This window comes from Monocercomonoides exilis, assembly GCF_001643675.1.
Source record: "Monocercomonoides exilis strain PA203 chromosome Unknown scaffold8-1962414, whole genome shotgun sequence".
Classification (NCBI taxonomy): Eukaryota; Preaxostyla; order Oxymonadida; family Polymastigidae; genus Monocercomonoides; species Monocercomonoides exilis.
Genome location: NW_027150553.1, coordinates 1,867,498 through 1,889,934, shown reverse-complemented (window position 1 = coordinate 1,889,934; position 22,437 = coordinate 1,867,498). Strand labels below are relative to the sequence as shown.

The 22,437-nt window shown below is 38.7% G+C and overlaps 3 protein-coding genes across 3 annotated transcripts; 1 reads left to right on the top strand and 2 right to left on the bottom strand.

Moving 5' to 3' along the window:
* Positions 1-79: 79 nt before the first annotated feature.
* On the bottom strand, positions 80-13,695 carry MONOS_13735 (uncharacterized protein; the record flags this gene model as incomplete). Its single annotated transcript, XM_067866465.1, has 2 exons — positions 80-13,360; positions 13,691-13,695. 2 exons carry the CDS (start codon positions 13,693-13,695, stop codon positions 796-798), a joined length of 12,570 nt encoding a protein of 4,189 aa, XP_067733178.1. The 3' UTR covers positions 80-795.
* A 5,442-nt stretch (positions 13,696-19,137) lies between these two features.
* On the top strand, positions 19,138-19,729 carry MONOS_14255 (uncharacterized protein; the record flags this gene model as incomplete). The annotated part of the gene is made up of 4 exons (XM_067867041.1): positions 19,138-19,150; positions 19,281-19,292; positions 19,386-19,592; positions 19,647-19,729. The coding sequence occupies 4 exons, from the start codon at positions 19,138-19,140 to the stop codon at positions 19,727-19,729; spliced, it is 315 nt and encodes a 104-aa protein (XP_067733177.1).
* Positions 19,730-21,025: 1,296 nt separating this feature from the next.
* MONOS_14254 (uncharacterized protein) lies at positions 21,026-21,322 on the bottom strand (the record flags this gene model as incomplete). The annotated part of the gene is made up of 1 exon (XM_067867040.1): positions 21,026-21,322. One exon carries the CDS (start codon positions 21,320-21,322, stop codon positions 21,026-21,028), a length of 297 nt encoding a protein of 98 aa, XP_067733176.1.
* Positions 21,323-22,437: the final 1,115 nt, after the last annotated feature.

Sequence of the window (22,437 nt, the reverse complement as noted above, 5' to 3'; positions counted from 1 at the left end):
AATGATAAAAAGCATTCATTTGGTAGATATTCTCCAATAATAAAAAAATTACAAAAAGAAATATAAAAAGATGAAAATACAAAACAAAAAATTCATTTGTTGTCAAATTTGGTGAAGTTGCTTTTCAAAAAATGAAAAATCAAACTAAAATGGAAAAATGCTTATAAAACTTTTCAAATAAAAAATAACAAGGAAATCCAATCAAATATACTCAACAATGAATACTATTCCAAAAACAGTCTGGTGCGAAGTACATATTAACGGCCAATGCTAAAAGCGTGAAGTTGGATCAATAACAATTCTTGATTTCCAAAACAAAAATTTAAATCTCTCAAAAGCTCTCAAATCAATGCTGTATGCAATCACTACTAGACATGACAAAACTGATATGCGCAATTTCTCAATATGCACACAAAATTCTCAAACGAAAAGAAGTCAAAAAAATAAAATAAAATAAAAACATTTTCCGAGTGGATGAAAATTCGCAATAATGCGAGAAAACTTAAAAAAAGACCAACGAATCAAAAGATAAACCAAATAAACCATTGCTCGTGTGTCTCTTTAGTTTTGTTGCTGATTGACTTTGCGTTGTTGAATCCATCGAACATTCATCATTTTGCATTTTGTCTTTGTAAAAAGGAACAAATTTCTTCTTCTTCCTTCTTTCTTCTTCTTTTTCTTCTTTTTCTTCTTCAAGTTTTATCTTTTCTTCGGCTTTTCCCTCTTTTCCCGCGTTTCTTCTCTGAGCTGCTTTGAGTTGAATCCGATGCAGCGCAAAGACAGAACGCAGCGAGATTAAGCCAAACAAGACGATTTGTCTTCGCTCTCTTCCTTCAAATCTGCCTCAGAAACACATTCCGAATCAGACTGAGCAGAAGAAGCAGAAGCAAATGAAGCAAAAGAAGAAACAGAAGAAGAAGAAGAAAGGCTATCAACAGACTCATCTGACTCATCTGAGTCATCCAATGCATCCACTTCGGCTGAGTCATCTGAATCATCTGAGCCATCTGAAGAGGCAGAAGAGGCAGAAGAGGCAGAAGATGCAATTGACAGGATCGACGCTGAGGTGGAGATGCTCACAATACCCAACTCTCCATTTCCTTCTCTTTTAACTTCTTCTCCCTCTCCCTCTCCTTCTCTTCCTTTCTTCATCAGCTCCTCTGCCTCTGGAAGAATTCCCGCAATCTTTTTCTTCAGCGCGCAGATCGACGGGCGCAGAGCGGGATTTTTCTGCAGCATCTGCTCGACGATGGGCCGCAGGAAGGAATATTCCGCGCCCACTTCGGAAGGTTTGCGGCCGGCAGCGATCGACACGCCCGCCGCGAAGGCGTCTTCGTCCTCAAAGGGCATCTTCCGGCTGAGCATCTCGTGCAGCACCAGCCCCACCGAAAACACAGCGCTCTTCTCGTTCGGCTGCCCAACCGCCCCGCTCAGCTGCTCCGGCGCTGCCCACCGCTGCGCAAAGAAGTTCGTCGGCCGCTCGCTCTTTCTGCACAACACTCCCTTCCCTCTCTCTTTCTCTTTCTCCCTCTCTTTCCCTCTGCTCAGACACGACTCCACCGAGAAGCCCACAAAGTCCTCTCCTTCCTCATCTCCCCATCCTCCCTCTCTTTCTCCCTCTCTCCCTCCTTCTCCTTCGAATGCCCCGCCCGCTGTCGATGAATACAGCCGCAGCGCAACTGCCCCGCCGTCGGTGAACACAACCGACTGCGACGTAAACTCCCTCAGCTCTTCTTCTCTTCCGCTCTGCAGCAGATGCTCCACCCCATTCAGCACCCAGAATATCACCCGCGCTGCCTCCACCTCTTCCTTCTTCGCTTTCTCCCTTTTCTTCTCCTCTTCTCCTTCCTCTTCTTCTTCTTTCTCTTCTTCCATTCCTCCTCTTCCTTCTCTTCCCATCCCCATGCTCTCCATCTTCTCCATCTTCTTCTTCTTCTTCTCCTCTGCCAAGTGTACCCTCGCAAACACCGTGTCCCTCAGGTCAACCACAACTGACTCGAATGGATGCTCACAGCTCATTCCTTCCACCAGCTGGCTCAGCGACGTCGTCGTCTGCGCATCTGAATACGGCACCATCAGACACGTCTCTGCCCCTTGCTCTGCACTCACCCCATTCACCCCATTCATCCCAATCATTCTATTCAATGAATCCATTCTGTTCAATGAATTATTTGAGTTATTAGAATCATTAGAATTGTATGAGCTGTATGAGTTGTATGAATTGGCTGAATTGGCTGAATGAACTGAATTCAGTCTATTTATTCCCTTCCCTCCGCTCCCTCCATTCATTGCTGCCCCTGCCAAGCCAGGCGACACACACAGCGAACGATTCGACTCCGCCCCGTTCAGCACAGGCGGCGCAAACGGCGACAGCGCATTCGCCACCTCCCTCTGCCCCATCCACTTCTCCCTCTCCCTCTCCTTCGCCTGCCCCTCTTCTCGCTGCTGAGCATCCAGCAGCAGCTCCAGCGTGTTGCACTGCCCGTCTGCTGCCACCAGCCGGCAGTCAAAGCCATCCACCCCACCATCTCCTCCATCTCCATTCAGCCTCCCAAATCTGCCTGAGCCCTCGCACCGCAGCAGCGCCTCCTGCGACGAGCAGATCTCGCTCGTCTGCGCCACCCCGCTCAGACCCATCCCGATCGCTGCTGTCTCCATCCGCTGCATCTCAAAGCCCCCTTCTGCCCCGTCCCCGTAAATGTCATACGCATAGCGCATCCCTTTCGCCTGGTTCTTTTCCTCTATTTGGCGCCGACGCCTCGCCCGCAGCAGCACAGCCACAATCGCCAGCACAAGCACCACAGCCAGCACGATCATCCCAATGAAGGCATACAGCAGCCACGAGGCACTCCCCTTTCCATTCTCTGTCTTTGTCATTTTATTTGGATCGTTTGTTTCAGTATTGTTCTCGTCTGCTGGCAGTGGGTGTGCTTCATTGATCACAAACTCATTCGTTTGCACAATCGAATTGTTGTGCTCATCTCGAAACTGAAGAAGAACAGCAACTTTATATTCATTTTCCAATTTGCCTTTTGCAGAGCTGTCAATCAGACATTCCAACGTGTTTTCGTCAATGCTCTTCGTCTCTTTTATCGCTAAATCTTCAATCGTTGTTATTTCTCCTTCAATCCGATGAACTCTCAAAACAGGCGAGCAAGGCAGCAAAAGCGTGCCAATGAATTTCAATTCGATGTCTTTGTTTTCGTTCTCTGATTTTTCAACAGACTTGATCGAAGGAACAAAGAAAGACAGTGGAACTTCTGTGTCACTCTTGTTCAAAGTGCCATCTTTGTCCAGCACCCAAAAAGAGGAGTTCTCTTTTGCTCCGTCTCCTCCTTTCACACTCTTCACATTCAACGTGCTTCCATTTGAACACAAAATGTTGCGTCGAAGAGAAGGAAAGCCAGAAACAAATGGATTGTTGTTCTGAAACATCCCCAGTTCTATCGTAACAGTCGAGTTAGACAGAGAAATGGCTCCTTGAGAGAAGTTCTCAAATGAAGTATCGTTTATATTCACTGTGCTTTCTACAAAGTTGATTGAAGAGCTGCTCCATTCCCACACAAAACCAGTTTCTTCGCCAGTTTCTTCGTTTTCATTCACTTTTGAATGAATATTCTTTCCATTTTGGCTCATCATTTCTCCAACCCCCCAAAATGAGCTCTTTTCTATTGCAACACTTCCACACGAGGTCAAATCCAAATAGCTTCCTCTTTCGCGCTGGCTGCTGATGTTGCTGAACACACACGAGTCAATCAGAATGCGGCTGTTCCAACTGGCTGCCTTCACAGCTGCTCCTTCCGAATGCTTCAGCTGCACATCCCTCACTTCACACAGAACCAACTCAAACGGCGTGTCGCTGCTTTCATCGGCTGCCTTGTAAAATTCAGAATTAAACTCAAAATTATCCGATTCTTCATCGAAAAGAGAAGAAAGAGGAGGAGAAGGAGAAGGAGGAGGCAGAAGAGCAAACAAACATCCTTCTTCCACAGCCACTTGGCTGATATGAACGTCTCTCAGCACAAAAGACGCTGCCATTTCGGCGGCAAAGGCAGACGAGTGCGAAGAGAGCGAAGAGACATTGCTCCGCTTCACTTCCACTTTGCACCCGCATTCTGCAGAGAGCACACCGCAGCACTCGAAAACATGCTCTATGCAAATGTCTGCCAGCACAGCCACGCTGCCGCCAGACACAGAAATGAGAGAGTTCGCAGATGACTCAAAGGAATTGGGAGAATGAGAAGAAGAAGAAGATGATGATGAAGATGATGATGATGAAGAATCGGAAGGTGTTATGAAAGAAACAGAACAATCTTCTATTCTCAGTCCGCTGGCTGTCAGAGACGACGACTCGCACTTGATGACATGAGCCGACTGCGAGGCATCTCCCGACACGACAAATAAAGATAGCTCTTTGAAGCAGACACCAATCAACTCCACAGCAGCACCTGAGCAGGCCTCAATGAACGAATTCCCTGCTTCTGGCTCTAACAAAGACAAAGCAAAAGAAGACTGAGCAAATTGCTTTGCTCCAAATGCTTCTGCTGATGGCTGCTGCCTCGATGCCTGCAAGCGGATGGCCGAGAACGAAACATTGCTCAAACACAAACAATGACTCTCAACACAAATTACAGTATTTGCCAGCTGCGCCGGCTCTTCTGACGTGATTGTGCAGTCGCCCAGCGTCAGATTTCCGCTCCTCACCCCAAAGACAGAGCGATGCGCTGAAGCGAAGCTGGGGCCGAAGACGATGTCCATCCCCAAAATGCTGCACTCCTCAGACGAAGACACCACACAATCCGCACTTCCATCTGTCTGAGCGATTTCGGAGTTGAACTCGAAAACAGCTGGGCTGCCTCCGACTGTCTGCACTGTCGCTGATGAAATGGCTGTCTCTGCTGAAACAGCTGCCTTCTTCACCACCAGCACGTTCTGGTACGGCTCGTCGTTCAGATGCCGCACAGCCTCGCTCAGCGTCTCACACGGGTCTTCCCTTCGCCCACAGTCCTTCTCGTTCTTCCCTTTCTCTCCCGACACAAATATCCGCTCTGACTTGTAGAACACAATTAATGGCACCAAATCAATTGGCCCCTCGTTTTCTTTGTCCATCCCGAAGATGGCATTATTTCTGTCAAAGGCCAACTCGCTGAAGTCCATCACAAACAGCGCCTCGTTGATCTGCTCAGCAATCGATCGGCAGACAATGTAAAGATCCTTCGCCACACTTGCTCTGTTCAAAGAAAACCGAATCAGCCGAAATTTGATTGGCAGCGCCTTCGCTTTCTCCGCAGACGGAGCATCTGAATCTTCTGGATCGTCCAGGCAGTTCAATGCAATTGCGCCTCCTCTGCCTTCACTTGTTGAGCACGCACATGTCACAAAAGACGACAGATTCGCCAGCACACTTCCTTCATTTGCCCAGCTGTCAGCCAGCCCACCCGCCTTCTCCTTCATCCACACACAAAACGCCCCTCCCAGCTGAGACTCGCTGTTGCAGTCGCTGAATGTCGAGTTGTCCATCGTCAGCTCCACAGACAGCGCGCTCTCATAAGAAATGATCGACGCCTTCGCATTTGTGCTGCGGATGAGATGCCACTGAAGATTCTCCAGTCTGATTTCGCTCGCTTCTTTGCTTGCTTTCGTTTCTTTGCCATTCCCTGATAACACTGATTCCTCATTCCCCTTCTCTTCTGCATCGTCCACAGAAATAAACGATCCATCTGCAAAATTCAGAACATCAACAGAAAACGCGCTTGCAACAAAATGTGCAGCGGGTGCTGAAAGTCGGATGGCCGATATCGCAAAGGAGAGCTCGGCCATTTTGGACTCTTCAATCGAAAGTGTCCCAGACGAAACATGGAAAAGCACAAACGCAATGCCTTCTTCTGTTGTCTGCATCGCAAAGGAGCACTTGTTAAGCGTGGCTGTTCCTGTCTCTGTGAAAAGAAGTTCCTTTTGTGGTGTTTCGAAAGACGAAGGCAGGCAGAAGTTGATGGAGGTGAATGTGAGCACAAGCTTGTTAGTGAGCACAGCCTCAGAAGGCTCAGAAAGAGATTGAATAGCTTTTCCCACATTGATTGTGCATTCATCAGAGGAAGGCTCATCAGAAGAGGAAGAAGAAGAATAGCCAGGAGAAGAAGGAACAGCTGGGCTTATTGAGCTGTTTGAAAGGTCCCACTCGTCTGAAATGGCAGCACTTGTGTTGATTTTGATTTCTCTGAACTGAACTCCTTCTCTGAAATGCCTCATCCCTTCCCAAAATGACAGGCAAGGCTCCGTTTCTGACCCGCACCCATGGATGTCTCTTCCACTCGACGACACAACAACAGAAGTGTCTGTGTGCTCAAACAGCAGCTTGTCCAAAGATATGCCTTCTGTAAAGTTCACTTCATCTGCCCCAAAGAAAGCATTTTTGTTTTTCCATTCAGTCCAATCAAACATCAACCTTTCAATGATAACAGAGGAATTTAAATCGGAGCTCAATATGAACACGTTTCCGCCAACAAATGCTTCATTCTCAGAAAACACCAAATCAGACAAAGAAAATCCATCGATCGAGTTGCAGCAGCTCAGATACAAAAACCCTCCTTTTCCGACAAACGTCGAGCAAGTGCAATGGCTAACAGAACTTAACTGCTCAGAATTTTCTCCCTTCAGACAGAAGCTTCCTTCTGTTCCAAGTTCAATTTTCATTCCTCCGCCTTCCTCACTCAACGCAGATGTCAAATCATCCAAAGAACAGTTCACAATCGACAGATGCGTCTCAAGCTGTACATACCCAAACGAAGGCTGCTCGTCATACTCACTCACATGAAGAGAAGTGAATTCACAGTTCTTGAAGCTTATTTCTGCTGGCTCAGATTCTTGATTGGTCGAAGAGGAATAATCATCTTTCTCTTCTGGTGTTGAAGGAATCAGATCGAAAAGTGAACAAGTCGAAAATGACAAATGCGTAAAGTGAACTCCCTCGAATGAAGCTTGGGCTGTTTGCGAAATCACAAAAGGCGTGACAGAAAATGAGGCAGAATCTGCATGGCATTGAGAAAGCTGCACAACTCCACCCAAAACGCTGATCAAATGCACGCAACTTGAAACATCTTGCGATTCTGAAGAAGTGAGAATGAAAGAGCACGATGAAAATTGGATGTTTCCTGTTTCTGTCGAAGAGGAAAACAACGAAGCACCTTCAGGTGTATCAATAGCAAAAACAGAAGGAATGTGAAAATCGATCGAAGAAAACGAAAGAGCGGCTGTGGATAAAACAACACTCCCAGATGCAAACTGAACATTGGTGCTGATGTTAATACCGCTGTTTTCTTTGCCAAATGACAGAACATTGACTGAATTGAGTGAAATGTCATTTTCGATCGAGCCATTCGATTTCACAGTGATCACCCGATGTGGCACATCTGCACTGCTCTCTGCAAGTCGATTGACAGAATAGTCAAGCGATTGGCACGGAACATATTTGTTCCCACAAAACACCTCGTTCTGCCCTGCTGGCGCCTCAACCAGAACAGATGCACTCACAAAACCTTCCACAAAAATCATCAGATCAACTGCCTCGTTGAAATAGCTCCTATCAAACCCAACCAGCGCATTCGTTTTGTCCTCAAATTGTGTTGCAAATGCAAACAACTCAGAATTCACTCCCTTCCTCAGATCATTCGCCACAATGAACATGTCTCTTCCCTGGTGTGCCTTGTTTCCTCCAACACTTATCTCTGAAAATGAATATCGGTCATTGTTGTCTGTTGCACATGTCAAATAGATTCCTCCCCCGCATCCTTCAGAACTGCTGCAGATGCTGTCCGTCACTCCCACGTTCCTCATCTTCAGCTGTCCATCTACCCCTTTCAGCTCAAAAGACATCGCTCCTCCCTTTTTGCATCCTTCTGAGCCCAGTGTTTGGAACGTGCATCCAACAACTTCGATTTCGTAGCTGTTCTGAAGAGAGAACATCGAAGAACACGGATTCAATGCTCCATTGTTGATGCTGCTGAATGAAGAAGCGTTCAACAGAAGAACAGCTGTTGATGAATCTCCTTCTCCTTCTCCTTCTTTTTCTCCTTCATTTTTTGGTGTTTCCACCTCCAACATTTCCATGAAAGATTTCTGCTCCAAATTGACTGATGCAAAATGGCATTCTTCAAACCACAAAACACCACCTGAACTGAATGCAAATGCAGAGCAGCTGAATGCCATCTCCTCCACCCACACATCACACAGAGACACTTTCCCTTTCATTGCAGCAACCAACTTGTACTTCACAGATTCATCTGTCTGCTTTTGGAATGAGCATTTCGTCAGACTCAGTCCACTCCCTGCCAAATCTGCTGCATCGTTGCATTCACTCGCAAACAGCACATTCTCATTGATCGAAGCAGAACTCCCATCCAAAAAGGACGAAGGAATCGAAATAAGAACATCTTCTATTGTGGCACTGCGAGAATTGACAAGCACACCTTTTTGTGAATTGTTCAAAGTGTTCAGTTTGGAATGAATGGAAAGCGTTGAAGAAGGCAAAGGCGAGTCAGAAAGTGAGTCCAAAGCACTTTGCGACGAGATTGTCAGGCCAGAAATGTCGTGTTCGTCTTCAATGTCTGTTGAGGAGGTTATGATTATTCGCTTGTTGGTGGCTTTTGTGTCAATATGCTTTATGGATGTCCAAAATGAGAAGCATGGAACATGTGCACCACACCCATCTGAATCCAATCCTTCAGAGCCAACGTTGATTGTGCTTCCTAAATAAGCAAATAGAAACACGGTCAGATCCGTATTTCCATATTTTGTGTCGTTGCCGACAAAGGCGTTGATATTGCCAGCAAAATCAGAGAAATCAAAGTTGAACTTCGAAGTCTTGATCGAAGCATTCAATTCTGTGCAAGCGAGGAACATGTTTTCTCCCACTTTTGCTTCGTTTCCAGAAAAAGTCAGCTCTTCGAAGTTGAATTCTGCATCACTTCCGTCCAAGCAGAGGAACAAGAATCCTCCCTTTCCGCTGGCTGTTTCGCATGCACAGCTGCTGATGCTGCTCTTCTTCAGAGTGAACGGCGCCTGAGACGAGGCAGACAGGCGAAGTGCTCCTCCTTCGAGGGATCCTTCAGAGAGACATGTGGAGACAGAGCAGTTCGACAGAACAACACCCGCAGCGTGTTCAGGCGACAGAAGCGACGCTTTTCCAGTCTGAACAGCCGAAGAAGCTGAAGAGACTGAAGAGATCGAGTTGAATGTGCAGTTCAGGAATTTGAATGAATACTCTGAAAAGTCTTCATCAGAAACATCTCCTTCTCCTTCTGTTTGTTCTGTTTGTGCTCTTGAGGAAGCAGACGCAGAAGCAGACGTCGAATGAAGCAGAGAAGCCTCGTTTGAATGCACAACGTTGAAGAGACAATCAGAATGCACACACAAATTCTGAAATGTCGCTGTGTCAAAGGTGAAGTCGACTGAGTCGCTGATTTCCATCACAGCTGCACCAAAATTGACTGCCAAGTTTGAGCCGAAGCAGCACGAGACAACAGACAGCACACCCGAAGACACCCCAACAAGAGGAAACGAGAAGGAAACGGCATCATCAGCATCAGCATCAGCATCATCACCATTTGAATGGGCAAATGAAGAAGATGAATTCAAATAGAAATTGCATGATTCTAACGATGTTGTTCCACTTTGCGACGAAATCAGGAGCGTCATGCCATTTGTGAATGCAGTTGGAACATTGAATGAAACATGAGAGATTTTCATTGTTTTTGTGTTTGTGATGGCAATTCCTGTTGTCTTTGGAATCGACTGAACAAAATCCACTTTGCACTCTGCGTTTTCTTCTGCAGATGTCAAAATCGAGTCAGAAAGATCGATTTCTTCTTTGATGAACGAAGACTCCTTCACTTTTATCGTCTGCATTTTATCTTCTTCTGCTGCTGCTTCTTTTGCTTCTGGTTCTGGTGCTGCCTTTTGCTTCAGACTGAAATCGATCGTTTCACACGGATCATCCGAGGGACCACAGCGGAACCAGTCGATGCCTGTTTGGCTGGCTGGATCAGTTGGGTCAGAATTGATGGCAGAAGAAGAAGAAGAAGAAGTGACAGAAGAAGAAGTGGTAGGAGCTTTGCCAAACACAAACACAACTGTGCTTCTGTATCGCATCGCATCCAGCAGATCAACAGTATTCGACAATGTTGCACTTTCTGCTCCAAAGAACGAGTTGTCTGCGTCGAATGCACTCGAAAACACATCCACATATTTCGACAGATCGGCTGCCTGCGACAACTTCGCGCACTGAATGAACACGTCTCTGCCCAGCTCTGCCCGGTTGCCTGAGAAAGTGCACGACTCAAAAAGGAAGTCGCTCGAAGACCCATTCAGAATCAGATAGACGCCTCCTCCTCTGCCTTTGCTGCTGTCTTCATTGCTGCCTCTGCTGCTTCCAGGGCTCTCTTTGGCAGCACAGCTGCTGATGTTGCAATTGATCATCTTCATCTCTTCTGAGCCACACACATCCCATCGCATCCCTCCTCCTTCAGTCGAACTGGCTCCCACACAATCTGTCAAGTTGCACTGCTCAAACACAACTGAGCCTGTCATCAATGGACTTGTCGAAAAAAGTGCATTTGTGCCTTCGCTTCCTTTGATGTTGGCAAAACTGCACTGAGAAAATGAGGTCTGTGGATTGGCTGCTGAAGACGATGAAGAAGAATCAGAAGAAGAAGAAGAAGAAATAGACTTAAACGCAAAGACAGCTGAGCTTCGACTGCTGGATGTGACATTCTGAATGTGAACAGAAGTCAATTGGGAGCTGATTGAACCCTGCGACAGATCAAAGATGGGAACAGAAATGGCCAAAGGAGCAGAATGGCTGATGGCGCATTGGTTGATAACAAGCTTGGCATCTGATCTTTGCTCAGATGATATCAGAATGAGAGAAGAGGAATAAGAATTAGACAATGATGACTCGTCCCATTGAAACGAGCAGTCACTCAAAGTTAATATTCCATTTTGCAAAGAAACAAGCGATTGAAGCAGATGTTTAACCTCATCGATAACTGATGGAGCAATTGAGAATGCAAGGCTATTCAATGAAGTCTCATCCGAGGAGTGGAAAATATAGCTGCTTTGACCAGTAACAGAAGATGGGATACGAAGATTGGCTTTAACAGATCCAGAAGGTTCAGAAGAATATGATGATGAAAATGAAGATTTTGAAGCAGAATTTTGTTCTGGTGTTATTGAAACTGAATTTAACAGATTTCCACTAGAAGTGACTGTTGAAGCACCTGAAATATAAACAGTTCTTTGTCCATTTGAAGGAGAAGACGACGACGAAGAAGAAGAAGGTCTTGTCAATCTTCCGAGTGCATAGTTCACAGTGGAGCATTTGCGACGGATTTCTCCACAGAAAATTCTGTCGATGCTATCTGAGCCAGATGCTGCATACACAGTCATTGCAAAATAACCCTTCAGGAATATCCTCAAATCAATTGGATCACCTTGGAAATAATTGAAATCATCTCCATAAATTGACATGTGAATTCCTCTTTTCGATTCTGCCGTTGAAACAAAGCCAAACAGCGTTTCATTAACGCTTTCTTCAAAGTTTAAGCACACAAAATACAAATCACCTCCAGAAGTTGCCTGATTTGAACTGAAACTCGTGTTGAACACATAAAAATCTGATTCTGTTGGCTTTGACTGACCGTAATTCGCATAAATAGCACCTCCTTTGCTGTTTGCAGGCTTGGATGCACACAAACTGAAAGAACAGTTGCGAATGCTGAAAGAAGAGGCAATATTCGAAATTGAAGAATCACTTGATGATGTTAATTTCGCATAGAATGCAAGACATCCACCAGTTGCACAATCTCTGGAAGAAATATTGTTGAATGAGCAGTTTTGAAGAGAAAGCGCCAGATTTGATGAGCTGAGCTGAGTAAAAATAGGAGAATAAATTGACATGGAAGAAGAATACCATGAAAAAATATTATCGAACACACAATCTCTGATTGAAGGATTGTCACAAGAAGAGAAGAAAAAGAGAGAAAAGAAAGAAGATGATAGCTTAATATTAACTGCTGTTAGCTTTGACACAGAAAACTGCCCAGACTCAATCGAAAACAGCGCTGCAGACAGCTCTTTGTCTGCCGTTTGATTGATTTTGATTGACTCAAACTGAGAAGTGCTTTGACCAGAATTTGATGAACAGAAAGCGTTGGGTTCGTTTGATGAGTGAGCCGAAGAGGAAAATGAAGAGGCACTTGTCATTCTCAGTATTCTTGTACTGCCAGTTGAAAGCAGAAAACACAAATTCTGAACAACCAATTCGTTTCCGCTAACCATAAAAATCGCATTATTTGCATATGAGTTTCCAATCGTTGTTTTGTCTATTCCTGCTCCTGAAAATGTCAGCGGCTTTTCTGAAATCGTCAGAGTTGGGGGCGTATATGTGCCTTCTTCACAAAGCATTGGCATTATGTACTTTGTTCTCATAGCTGAATACGCATACGCGATTGTTTGACATGGAAGGGTTCCTAATCCGCATCCCCATTCATCAGCCCCAGAGTGTTTAATTTTTCTCTGCTCGTTCATTGTGGCAATATAATTTGAATAATCTCCCTTTTCATTGATAACAAATCGAGAGCCAGTTGTCGTTGAATAAGAATTCGAAAATGCAAAATTTGCGATTTCATAATGTGAATCGGTGTTTGCAACGTAAATGTCTTGCGGATCATTCACAGCTGTGTTTCCAAAGAAATGACAAGCTGAACAAGTATGCTTGTAGATCTTGTATACGAAAATTGCACCACCTTTATCATCTGAATGGCATTTTTCGAAAACGCAGTTGCTGATATTTAGATCCCAATTTACCGTTATGTAATATCCATTAAAATATATTGCGCCTCCCTGTTGACCTTTGCATTCAATCCATTCCTCATTTTCAAATATGCCATGTTGTTTTTCCATTGTAACGCGGTCAGTTCGGGATATGTAAAATTTTGATGATTTTTCAGTTGATTGTGAATGAGTGCATTGAATATAGCGGTCGAAAGATGATCGAAAATCACAAGCCGGCGAGCTGGGCGACAATCCGTGTACAACAGTTCCGTAGAAAACGTCTGCACAACTGAAAAAAGTGTTGTTGTAAAGCACAGAGGAGTTAACAGCGGATAAATGATCGGCCATTTGTAGCTCCTTGATGGGTTCTTCCTTTGCTGTAACATTCGAAAAGGCGCATCCCTCAACGGACTCAAAATCTCCGATGCCTCCGCAGGCAAACGAAGAAGATTTCGAGGGGCAAAAAACCAAAGAATTAAATGATGAAAATAAAACTGATGACCTTCCGGCTCCACCAGAAAGCCACGCCAAACTGCAAATTGAACGATTCCAATTTGCTTCAAAAACAACGGAAAAATTAACGAAAAAGCATTGGCCATTTGATGTACAAGTTGGGTGCAAATTAATAGTTGGTTTTAATGAAGTAATACGGTTCAACGACAATATCGAATTCTTGTCCACTGAGAAAATTGCTGAGCATCCTCTTTCATCGAGCAACAAGTTCGTGCTTTCCAGGGAAGAATTTGTTAAAAGCACCATTGGCAAAAATTGCTGATTTGACTTAATTACAGCTTTTTCTTGGCTCAGCGGAACGAGTTGAGCAGCTACTGCATAACAAAGTGCAAAAACAAAAATGGCTAACCGCATTGTAGCAATATATAACAAATTCTCTCCTGTAAAACCGAAAAAGTCAACAAAACAATTTTGATCTAAACCTAAAAAGAAAAAATCGTGTCAAATGATTTATATTGAGAAATTTTTTTTGGCATTGCATAAGAAAGGAAAATGAACTTCACATAATTAATGATGAATGCTGTTGAAAATTTGAGGATTATTATTATCGTTCATGCATATTAATTTACAATGACAATGAAAAAAACAAATATTCAAAATGAAAATATTAAGAAAAAAAATTATTAGAAAAAGTCTGGATTAAGCCTCTGCGAAACAAAAAAATTTCAGGTTATTTGTCGGTCGAGCTGGGAAGTCTTTGTCGAGAAAAAAGAGGATTTAAATTTTTCTAATTTTCAAATTTGCATTAACTTTTGTGAACAAAAAACATTCTATCAATTTTAATTTCTTGAATTAAATGTTCATTAAAATACCATTGGTGGAAAACCCGGTAGTTAGTGGAAAACCCGGTAGTTAGTGGAAAACCCGGTAGTTGGTTATTCGATATTGTCAATTTTTTCAACGTCAAAGTCATCTCAATTAATTTTTAACATTTTTATTTTTGTTTTGAAAGGTGTTTGTGATAAAATATTTAATGATTGCAGAAAAAACTTTTCGAAATTTGGAGAGAAAATTATTGACTTTTATTTGATCAAAACCATTAAAATATGAAAAGCATGCCAAAAACTCAGCTACAGTGTGTAGTTCATGTATGTCAATAATATTTCATTAAGCAATTAATAACAAATTATATTTCTCTTACTATACATCAATTTTTTTAGTGAACGAGCACACAAGCTACATGTTTTGATTGGAGCGTGCTTTTTGGTTGCAGGCTTTCCAAAAGAAAGGTTACGGTTTGTTATTTTTTTGTACTATGTTTATTTTTTTATATTTTGCGATGTAATTAATTAAATTCTTTAAAAGAAAATGTTTATTGCAATATTGTTCGACGTGAGTATTTTTGAAGTTTATGAGTGTTTAATTTGTGCAACAGTTGATAATACTTTGGTTTTATGTTAGTTATACAAAATTCTAATTGTAATTTAAATTGTGATTTGTTTGAATAAGTATTGATTGTTAATTTTGAAAAATATTATCATTTGTACTTTCTTCAATTCTTTTTATACACAACTATTTTTCTTGTTTTGTTATTAAATTTCTTGAATTCAAACTCAATACATTATTCCAATTGATTTTATATCTCAAAATTCTTTTTTGTCACATAAATATAAGATAAATATATTTGTTTCAAATATTTACAATTTTTTTCTCAGAATACAAGAATCATATGAAATACTTAATTTATTTTGTAATTTCACAATATTTTTTCTATTTTAACATAAATTAAACGTTTATCATAAAAACAGCTTACGCTCTTTAATGATTTATGAAAGAAATCTCATTTTTCTTAAAAATTGAATTAATTTTCAAAAATACTTAATAATGTGTAATTTTTGAATCTGTTTCAAAAGGTTATTTCTCTAATATTTACTCTAATATCCACAATAAATATTTCAGCGATTGATTTCATTTATTCTGAGAAAAAATTGTAAATATTTGAAACAAATATATTTATCTTATATTTATGTGACAAAAAGAATTTTGAGATATAAAATCAATTGGAATAATGTATTGAGTTTGAATTCAAGAAATTTAATAACAAAACAAGAAAAATAGTTGTGTATAAAAAGAATTGAAGAAAGTACAAATGATAATATTTTTCAAAATTAACAATCAATACTTATTCAAACAAATCACAATTTAAATTACAATTAGAATTTTGTATAACTAACATAAAACCAAAGTATTATCAACTGTTGCACAAATTAAACACTCATAAACTTCAAAAATACTCACGTCGAACAATATTGCAATAAACATTTTCTTTTAAAGAATTTAATTAATTACATCGCAAAATATAAAAAAATAAACATAGTACAAAAAAATAACAAACCGTAACCTTTCTTTTGGAAAGCCTGCAACCAAAAAGCACGCTCCAATCAAAACATGTAGCTTGTGTGCTCGTTCACTAAAAAAATTGATGTATAGTAAGAGAAATATAATTTGTTATTAATTGCTTAATGAAATATTATTGACATACATGAACTACACACTGTAGCTGAGTTTTTGGCATGCTTTTCATATTTTAATGGTTTTGATCAAATAAAAGTCAATAATTTTCTCTCCAAATTTCGAAAAGTTTTTTCTGCAATCATTAAATATTTTATCACAAACACCTTTCAAAACAAAAATAAAAATGTTAAAAATTAATTGAGATGACTTTGACGTTGAAAAAATTGACAATATCGAATAACCAACTACCGGGTTTTCCACTAACTACCGGGTTTTCCACTAACTACCGGGTTTTCCACCAATGGTATATGGGACAAAATTCTTGCTTTTATGAAAAAAACAAAGATTTGTTCCAAACTTTTTCTATTTTCATGCCTTAACAAGTCAAACATTTTCATTAAAATTGTTCGGAAAAATTAATAAAATGAGATATTTATTCGTCAATTCTGAATGGAACAAAATTCATAAACTGAAAAATTTCGTCACATATGGTTAATCACAACTTTAATTAACATTCAGAAACTCGTTTTTTTTCGGATTTTTTGTGATAGAATGATTTAACATCAAAAAATAAAACATTCTAGGGGTGAATTTTCCATTTTAAGAACACTTTTTTTTCGATGAAAAAAATCAAATTTTCGAAAATATTATGGTTGTGATCAAACAAATTTCTAATAATTTAAATTTGAAAATTGAACGATTTTTCGAAATTTCATAGTTTGGTACAATTTGATTTGTTTGAAAAAATCATTCCATTCTAATGAAGTGAATTAAAGATGTTTGAAGTTCATATTTGAATGTTTTGAAAGTTTGAAAGGAAAAAAATGTAGTGAAAATGAACTTCTTTGTTTCGTTCTGCTTTAGGGTTTTCCTTTGAATCGAAATATTAGGTTTAAAGGTTTGCGTTTTATTTTTGTACATATTTTTATTAATAGGGTTAGGGTTTTAATCTATAAATCACTTTTTCACACACAAAAAACGTGTGTTTTAATGATTTCACAAGATGAAATGAGAAAAAAATAAATATAAAAATGAATTGAGAACTTATGTCATTTTCTTTTTACATAATAAAAAAAGAAAGCTAAGAATTATATAAAAAATTTTAAATTATTCTTTAAAAAAGTTGATTTTTATTGAAATTATTAGAAATTAGTTTGATCATAACCATAATATTTTCGAAAATTTGATTTTTTTCATCGAAAAAAAAGTGTTCTTAAAATGGAAAATTCACCCCTAGAATGTTTTATTTTTTGATGTTAAATCATTCTATCACAAAAAATCCGAAAAAAAACGAGTTTCTGAATGTTACTTTAATTTGTGACTTGCCGCTTATTTCGTTTGACAGGGAAATAAAATTAATGATTTGTTGAAGTATTTATTGAACAATTTCTAAAGCAATTCCAATAATTTTTATTCAAATATGGTAAACTTAGTAAAAAATAATCGATTTTGTTGCTTTTGAAATGCACATGGGTGATTATTTTTGAAATCATAACTTTTTTCGAGGTGTTGATAATTTTGAAAATTCATTATCATTAACCTAATAACTAACTTTTGAATATAAATGCTTTTAAATCGTATCAAAAGCTAAATGTTGATGAAAAAGAAAGACAGAGATGTTATTTATTAGAATTATCACTTTTCCTTATTCATTAACAAAACTTTTGAAACAAAATTGTATAACCGAAATTTTTGAACGAAAAAATTTGACTTCAAAAATTTTCACCCACATAGACAATTATTGGCAAATATGTGCCTCACAGGTTCATCGGAATTTGCTTTTTTTTATGATAAAAGTGATTATTAATGTTCTATAAAAATTTGAACAAAATATCAATGATCGAAAATTATTCTCTGTTTAAAGGAAATTTTTCAAAATAAATAAATCTGTATAGGATCAGATTTTTATTAGTATCCCGTTTTTTATTAGATCCTAATTTTTTTCTTCTTCAATTGCTTTAAATAGAAGCTTGTATTCAATGAGACTAATTTTAAAACAAATAATATACAGATATTGCATTAAATACTGGACATTGCAAAAAATACCGTGCAATATCGATTTCTCAATAACTGCAAAAGGAGTAATTCTGACAATTTTCCTAAAAATATATCTCATCAATACAAACTCAATTGATAAACAAAACTTTTAAAATATCCTTATTTGTACTCAGGAAAAATTAATGAGTTAAATCTCGGAGATACTCCAAATCCCATTTCTCTAAAGTTTCATCAAAAAATTTCATCTAAGCATAAATTATATTATTTTGAAAGTTTTGTTTATCAATTGAGTTTGTATTGATGAGATATATTTTTAGGAAAATTGTCAGAATTACTCCTTTTGCAGTTATTGAGAAATCGATATTGCACGGTATTTTTTGCAATGTCCAGTATTTAATGCAATATCTGTATATTATTTGTTTTAAAATTAGTCTCATTGAATACAAGCTTCTATTTAAAGCAATTGAAGAAGAAAAAAATTAGGATCTAATAAAAAACGGGATACTAATAAAAATCTGATCCTATACAGATTTATTTATTTTGAAAAATTTCCTTTAAACAGAGAATAATTTTCGATCATTGATATTTTGTTCAAATTTTTATAGAACATTAATAATCACTTTTATCATAAAAAAAAGCAAATTCCGATGAACCTGTGAGGCACATATTTGCCAATAATTGTCTATGTGGGTGAAAATTTTTGAAGTCAAATTTTTTCGTTCAAAAATTTCGGTTATACAATTTTGTTTCAAAAGTTTTGTTAATGAATAAGGAAAAGTGATAATTCTAATAAATAACATCTCTGTCTTTCTTTTTCATCAACATTTAGCTTTTGATACGATTTAAAAGCATTTATATTCAAAAGTTAGTTATTAGGTTAATGATAATGAATTTTCAAAATTATCAACACCTCGAAAAAAGTTATGATTTCAAAAATAATCACCCATGTGCATTTCAAAAGCAACAAAATCGATTATTTTTTACTAAGTTTACCATATTTGAATAAAAATTATTGGAATTGCTTTAGAAATTGTTCAATAAATACTTCAACAAATCATTAATTTTATTTCCCTGTCAAACGAAATAAGCATATTTTCCTAACTGTTGATGGGCTGAGTTTTCATGATAATGGCAAACGCGGTTTTCTTTTTTGCACACATGCAATTGATTAGTGATAATATTCATTTTTTCATAAAACATACGAACCGTTTTGGCTTTATATATAGAAAAACGAAGGTCATTGCTTATGATGATTAACAATATATATTGAAGACAGTTATTTGATGAGACTATTTTTTTTGGGTGATTTGTGAAAAATTAAGGGGCAGAGATGAAAACGGCCGAATGAAAAATTTGTGTTTGCAAAAATGCCATAGATTTGGCTGCGGACAGTTTTGACATCTACAAACATCATCGAAATAGAACATAACCCACAAACTTTGCAAGTGCAAAACGTACATTATAAACATTTTTTTGTTTGCAAATAGCGTCGGATTCAGGTGAGAAATATTTTTGCTGGACATTTTGAATATTATTTAAGACATTATTTGTTTTGTTGCTTTTGACTTTGGATGCGAACGAATGTTGATTAGAAACGATTGTACAGAAGAATGATGTTGGAATTCATAAAATTTGTGTTTGCTCGCGTTGGGGATTTCTTTTATTTATCGGAGAAATTTTTTTTGCTAAGGCTAATTTTTTAATAACTAAAAGCGGGTTCAAATCGAAGGAAAAGGGCGGAAGTGCGAAAAGAGGTGGAAATAAAATTGCTGGACTTGAGGAACATCTTAACAAGGGAAGTTTGCGAAGTTTTTTTCGAAGGAACGCATTGCCTTTTTTTGAATTTTGAATAGGAAGAGAAAAAAGAAGCTTAATTGAGCGAGATCACAGAAAACATCCGAGACTGCCAGGAGCGTCACGATCTTATTTAGCGTGAGCATCGATCGGGCTTGGGCTTTTCAACGGACAGATTAATCGAAAAAAGGAGAGCTGGGAAAGGTGAGGGCGAACGATCAGCGGGTTGCATCAGAAGCGAAAAGAGAATTTGGAGAGCCGAGAAGAAATATGTATTGGAAGGAAAAAGAGATCAGAAAAGAAAAGAGAAGAAAGAAACGAAGATCACATTGAAATGGACAGTTGCAGAAAACTGCTTTATTTTATTTTATTTTATTTTATTTTATTTTATTTTATTTTATTTTTTTTTGAGTGTTTTGCGGTGTGGAATGGAGAAAATGCTGTGAGAGATTTGCAGTGTTTTGAGGGAGGGCAGAGCAGAAGGAGGATATGAAAGAGGATATGAAAGAGGAATATTTGGAAAAGGCATTTTATTCAATTTGAAGGCAGCTGGAGTTGGAGTTGGAGTTGGAAGGCGAAATGACAAGAAAGTGGGTGAAACAATTCGGTTTGGCTATTTCTGAGAGAGAGAAAGGGAGAAAGGGAGAAATAGAGAAAGAAAGAAAGAAAGAAAGAAAGAAAGAAAGAAAGAAAGAAAGAAAGAAAGAGAAAGAGTGAGAATGAGAGAGAGAAAGGAAGGAAGATGTCATTGAGATGATCTGTTTCCTCAGCAGAGCATCTTGTTCTGGATTGTCTTCTTATGCAGCGAACAGCACTGCGAATGTGTTTGGAGAATGAAATGATTTGAATTTCGCCTTTCAAAAATAAGAAATTCAATTTCTTTCTTTCTTTCTTTTTTCATTTCTTTTTTTTGCCATCTCACAACACCAAAAAAAAAAAAAAAAAAAAAAAAAAAAAAAAACAGTTTTCGAAGTTTATTTGAAAGCCTTTTGACTTTTTTTTTCTTTTTCCCCCTTTCATTTTCTTCGAAATGGAGCAAAACAACAACAACAACAACAAAAAAAAACAAGAAATAAAAATAAGAAAATATTCAGAATTTATTCTGCTCTTTTCTCCATGAAAAAGAAAACAAACAGAAAACAAATCAAAAATAACAAATGTTCCACACGTCAATGTTGCTGCTTTCATTCTTTGCAAATGAGGCCATCCGCCTTCACTCAGCGCCTGTCCCTTCAGTCTGCTCCTCTTCTCCTCTTCCCTTCCTTCTTTTAAACATAAAGAGAAAAAGCACTCTTTCTGACCCCTCTTCTTCATCATCATGAACAAACAGAATTTAAAAAAAAAAAGAAAAAAAAGAAAAAAGAAAAAGAGGAATAACACTGCCAACTGGGTGTGGCTGCCTCCTGACCCACTCTAAAATTGCATCGCACTCGTCACTCTATCTATCTATCGATCTATCTTGTCTCTCTCTGCGTCTTGTCTGTCTTGTCTTGTCTTGTCTTGTCTTTTCTGTCTGTCTGTTTTGTCTCTCTTTGTCTGTCTGTTTTGTCTGTCTATGTGCATTGTCTGTCCTGCTACCTCTGCCTCTGTCTCTGCCTCTGTCCCCTCGCCAATGCTGATGTGCTGGACTGATGCCATCCCTCCTGCTCATTTGCTCATTAATCCCTCTCTCTTTCTCCCTCTCTCTTTCTCTTTCTCCCTCTTTCCCTTCCTCCTCCTCCATGTGATATATCATCCCTAACTGCTCTCAACAGCGAAAATGAAGATGATGATGAAGCAGAAAACGTTTTGATGTTGACAGACATGTCTGATTGATGGAATGAGCAGGAAATTGGATAACAAAATGAGGGAAAAAACAATAACAAACAACAAACAACAAATAGAAATCACATTATTCATTCATTTTCCATTCATACAAAAAAAGAAATAAAAAATATTCTTTCTCTTTCTCTCTCTTTTCTTTCTTTCTCTCTTTAAAATTCGATTCACTTGTTCACTCAATCAACACACCAAATGGACATTTCCGCCACCAGCACAGCAGCATCTCATTCGCTTCAACCAACTAACCAATCAAGAAGAAGAAGAGGATGATGATGAAGAAATATTCATTGAGTTTTCTTTCTCCAAAACTGAAATCTAAAATAGACAAATGTTCTGTTCTCTTCCTCTTCCCCTTCCTCTTCTTATTCTTCTTCGTTTTAAATAACTTTGTGAATAGATTCGTCAATAACCCCTTTTGCTTGTCTTTCCTCCTCAGAATGCTTCAATCTCAGACTTTTCTGTGTAAAAAATTAGTATCCTTATTCTCTTTTCACCTCCATTTCATTTTTGATCAATGTCAAAAAATATGGCCAGTTCCAATAAACGCCCAATGCTTTCATTCATTATCTTCACAAATGGCACTCGCTGTCTGTCCGTAAGATTCAGCTCAAATAATCGCATATTTCTCATTTTATTCATTTTTGTTGATTTCATTCCTCTGAGCTGATCGGAATCACAAAAATAATCAACACTCAAAAAATACAAAAACATTAATGTCAGCAAACACCAGACTTTCTGTCTCTTCCGTTTTGCTTGCAGATGCTTTTTCGGTTCAGCTGGCTTTCAAATGCTTTCTTCAAATCAGAAAAAGAACGTCCAGCTGATTTGCTTTGCTCGTCCATTGCCTTTTAAATTGATAATAATATAGTTCCCTATAATGGAGAATGCCACACAAATTATCGAAGCAAATAAATTTCATTTGGTTCGTTCAATTCAATTTTCCATCCGTCAAGGAAATGTCAATAATTGACGAGATAGAAATTAGAAAGCAAATGAATTTGCCATTCATCTGCGCTTTTGAATATTATT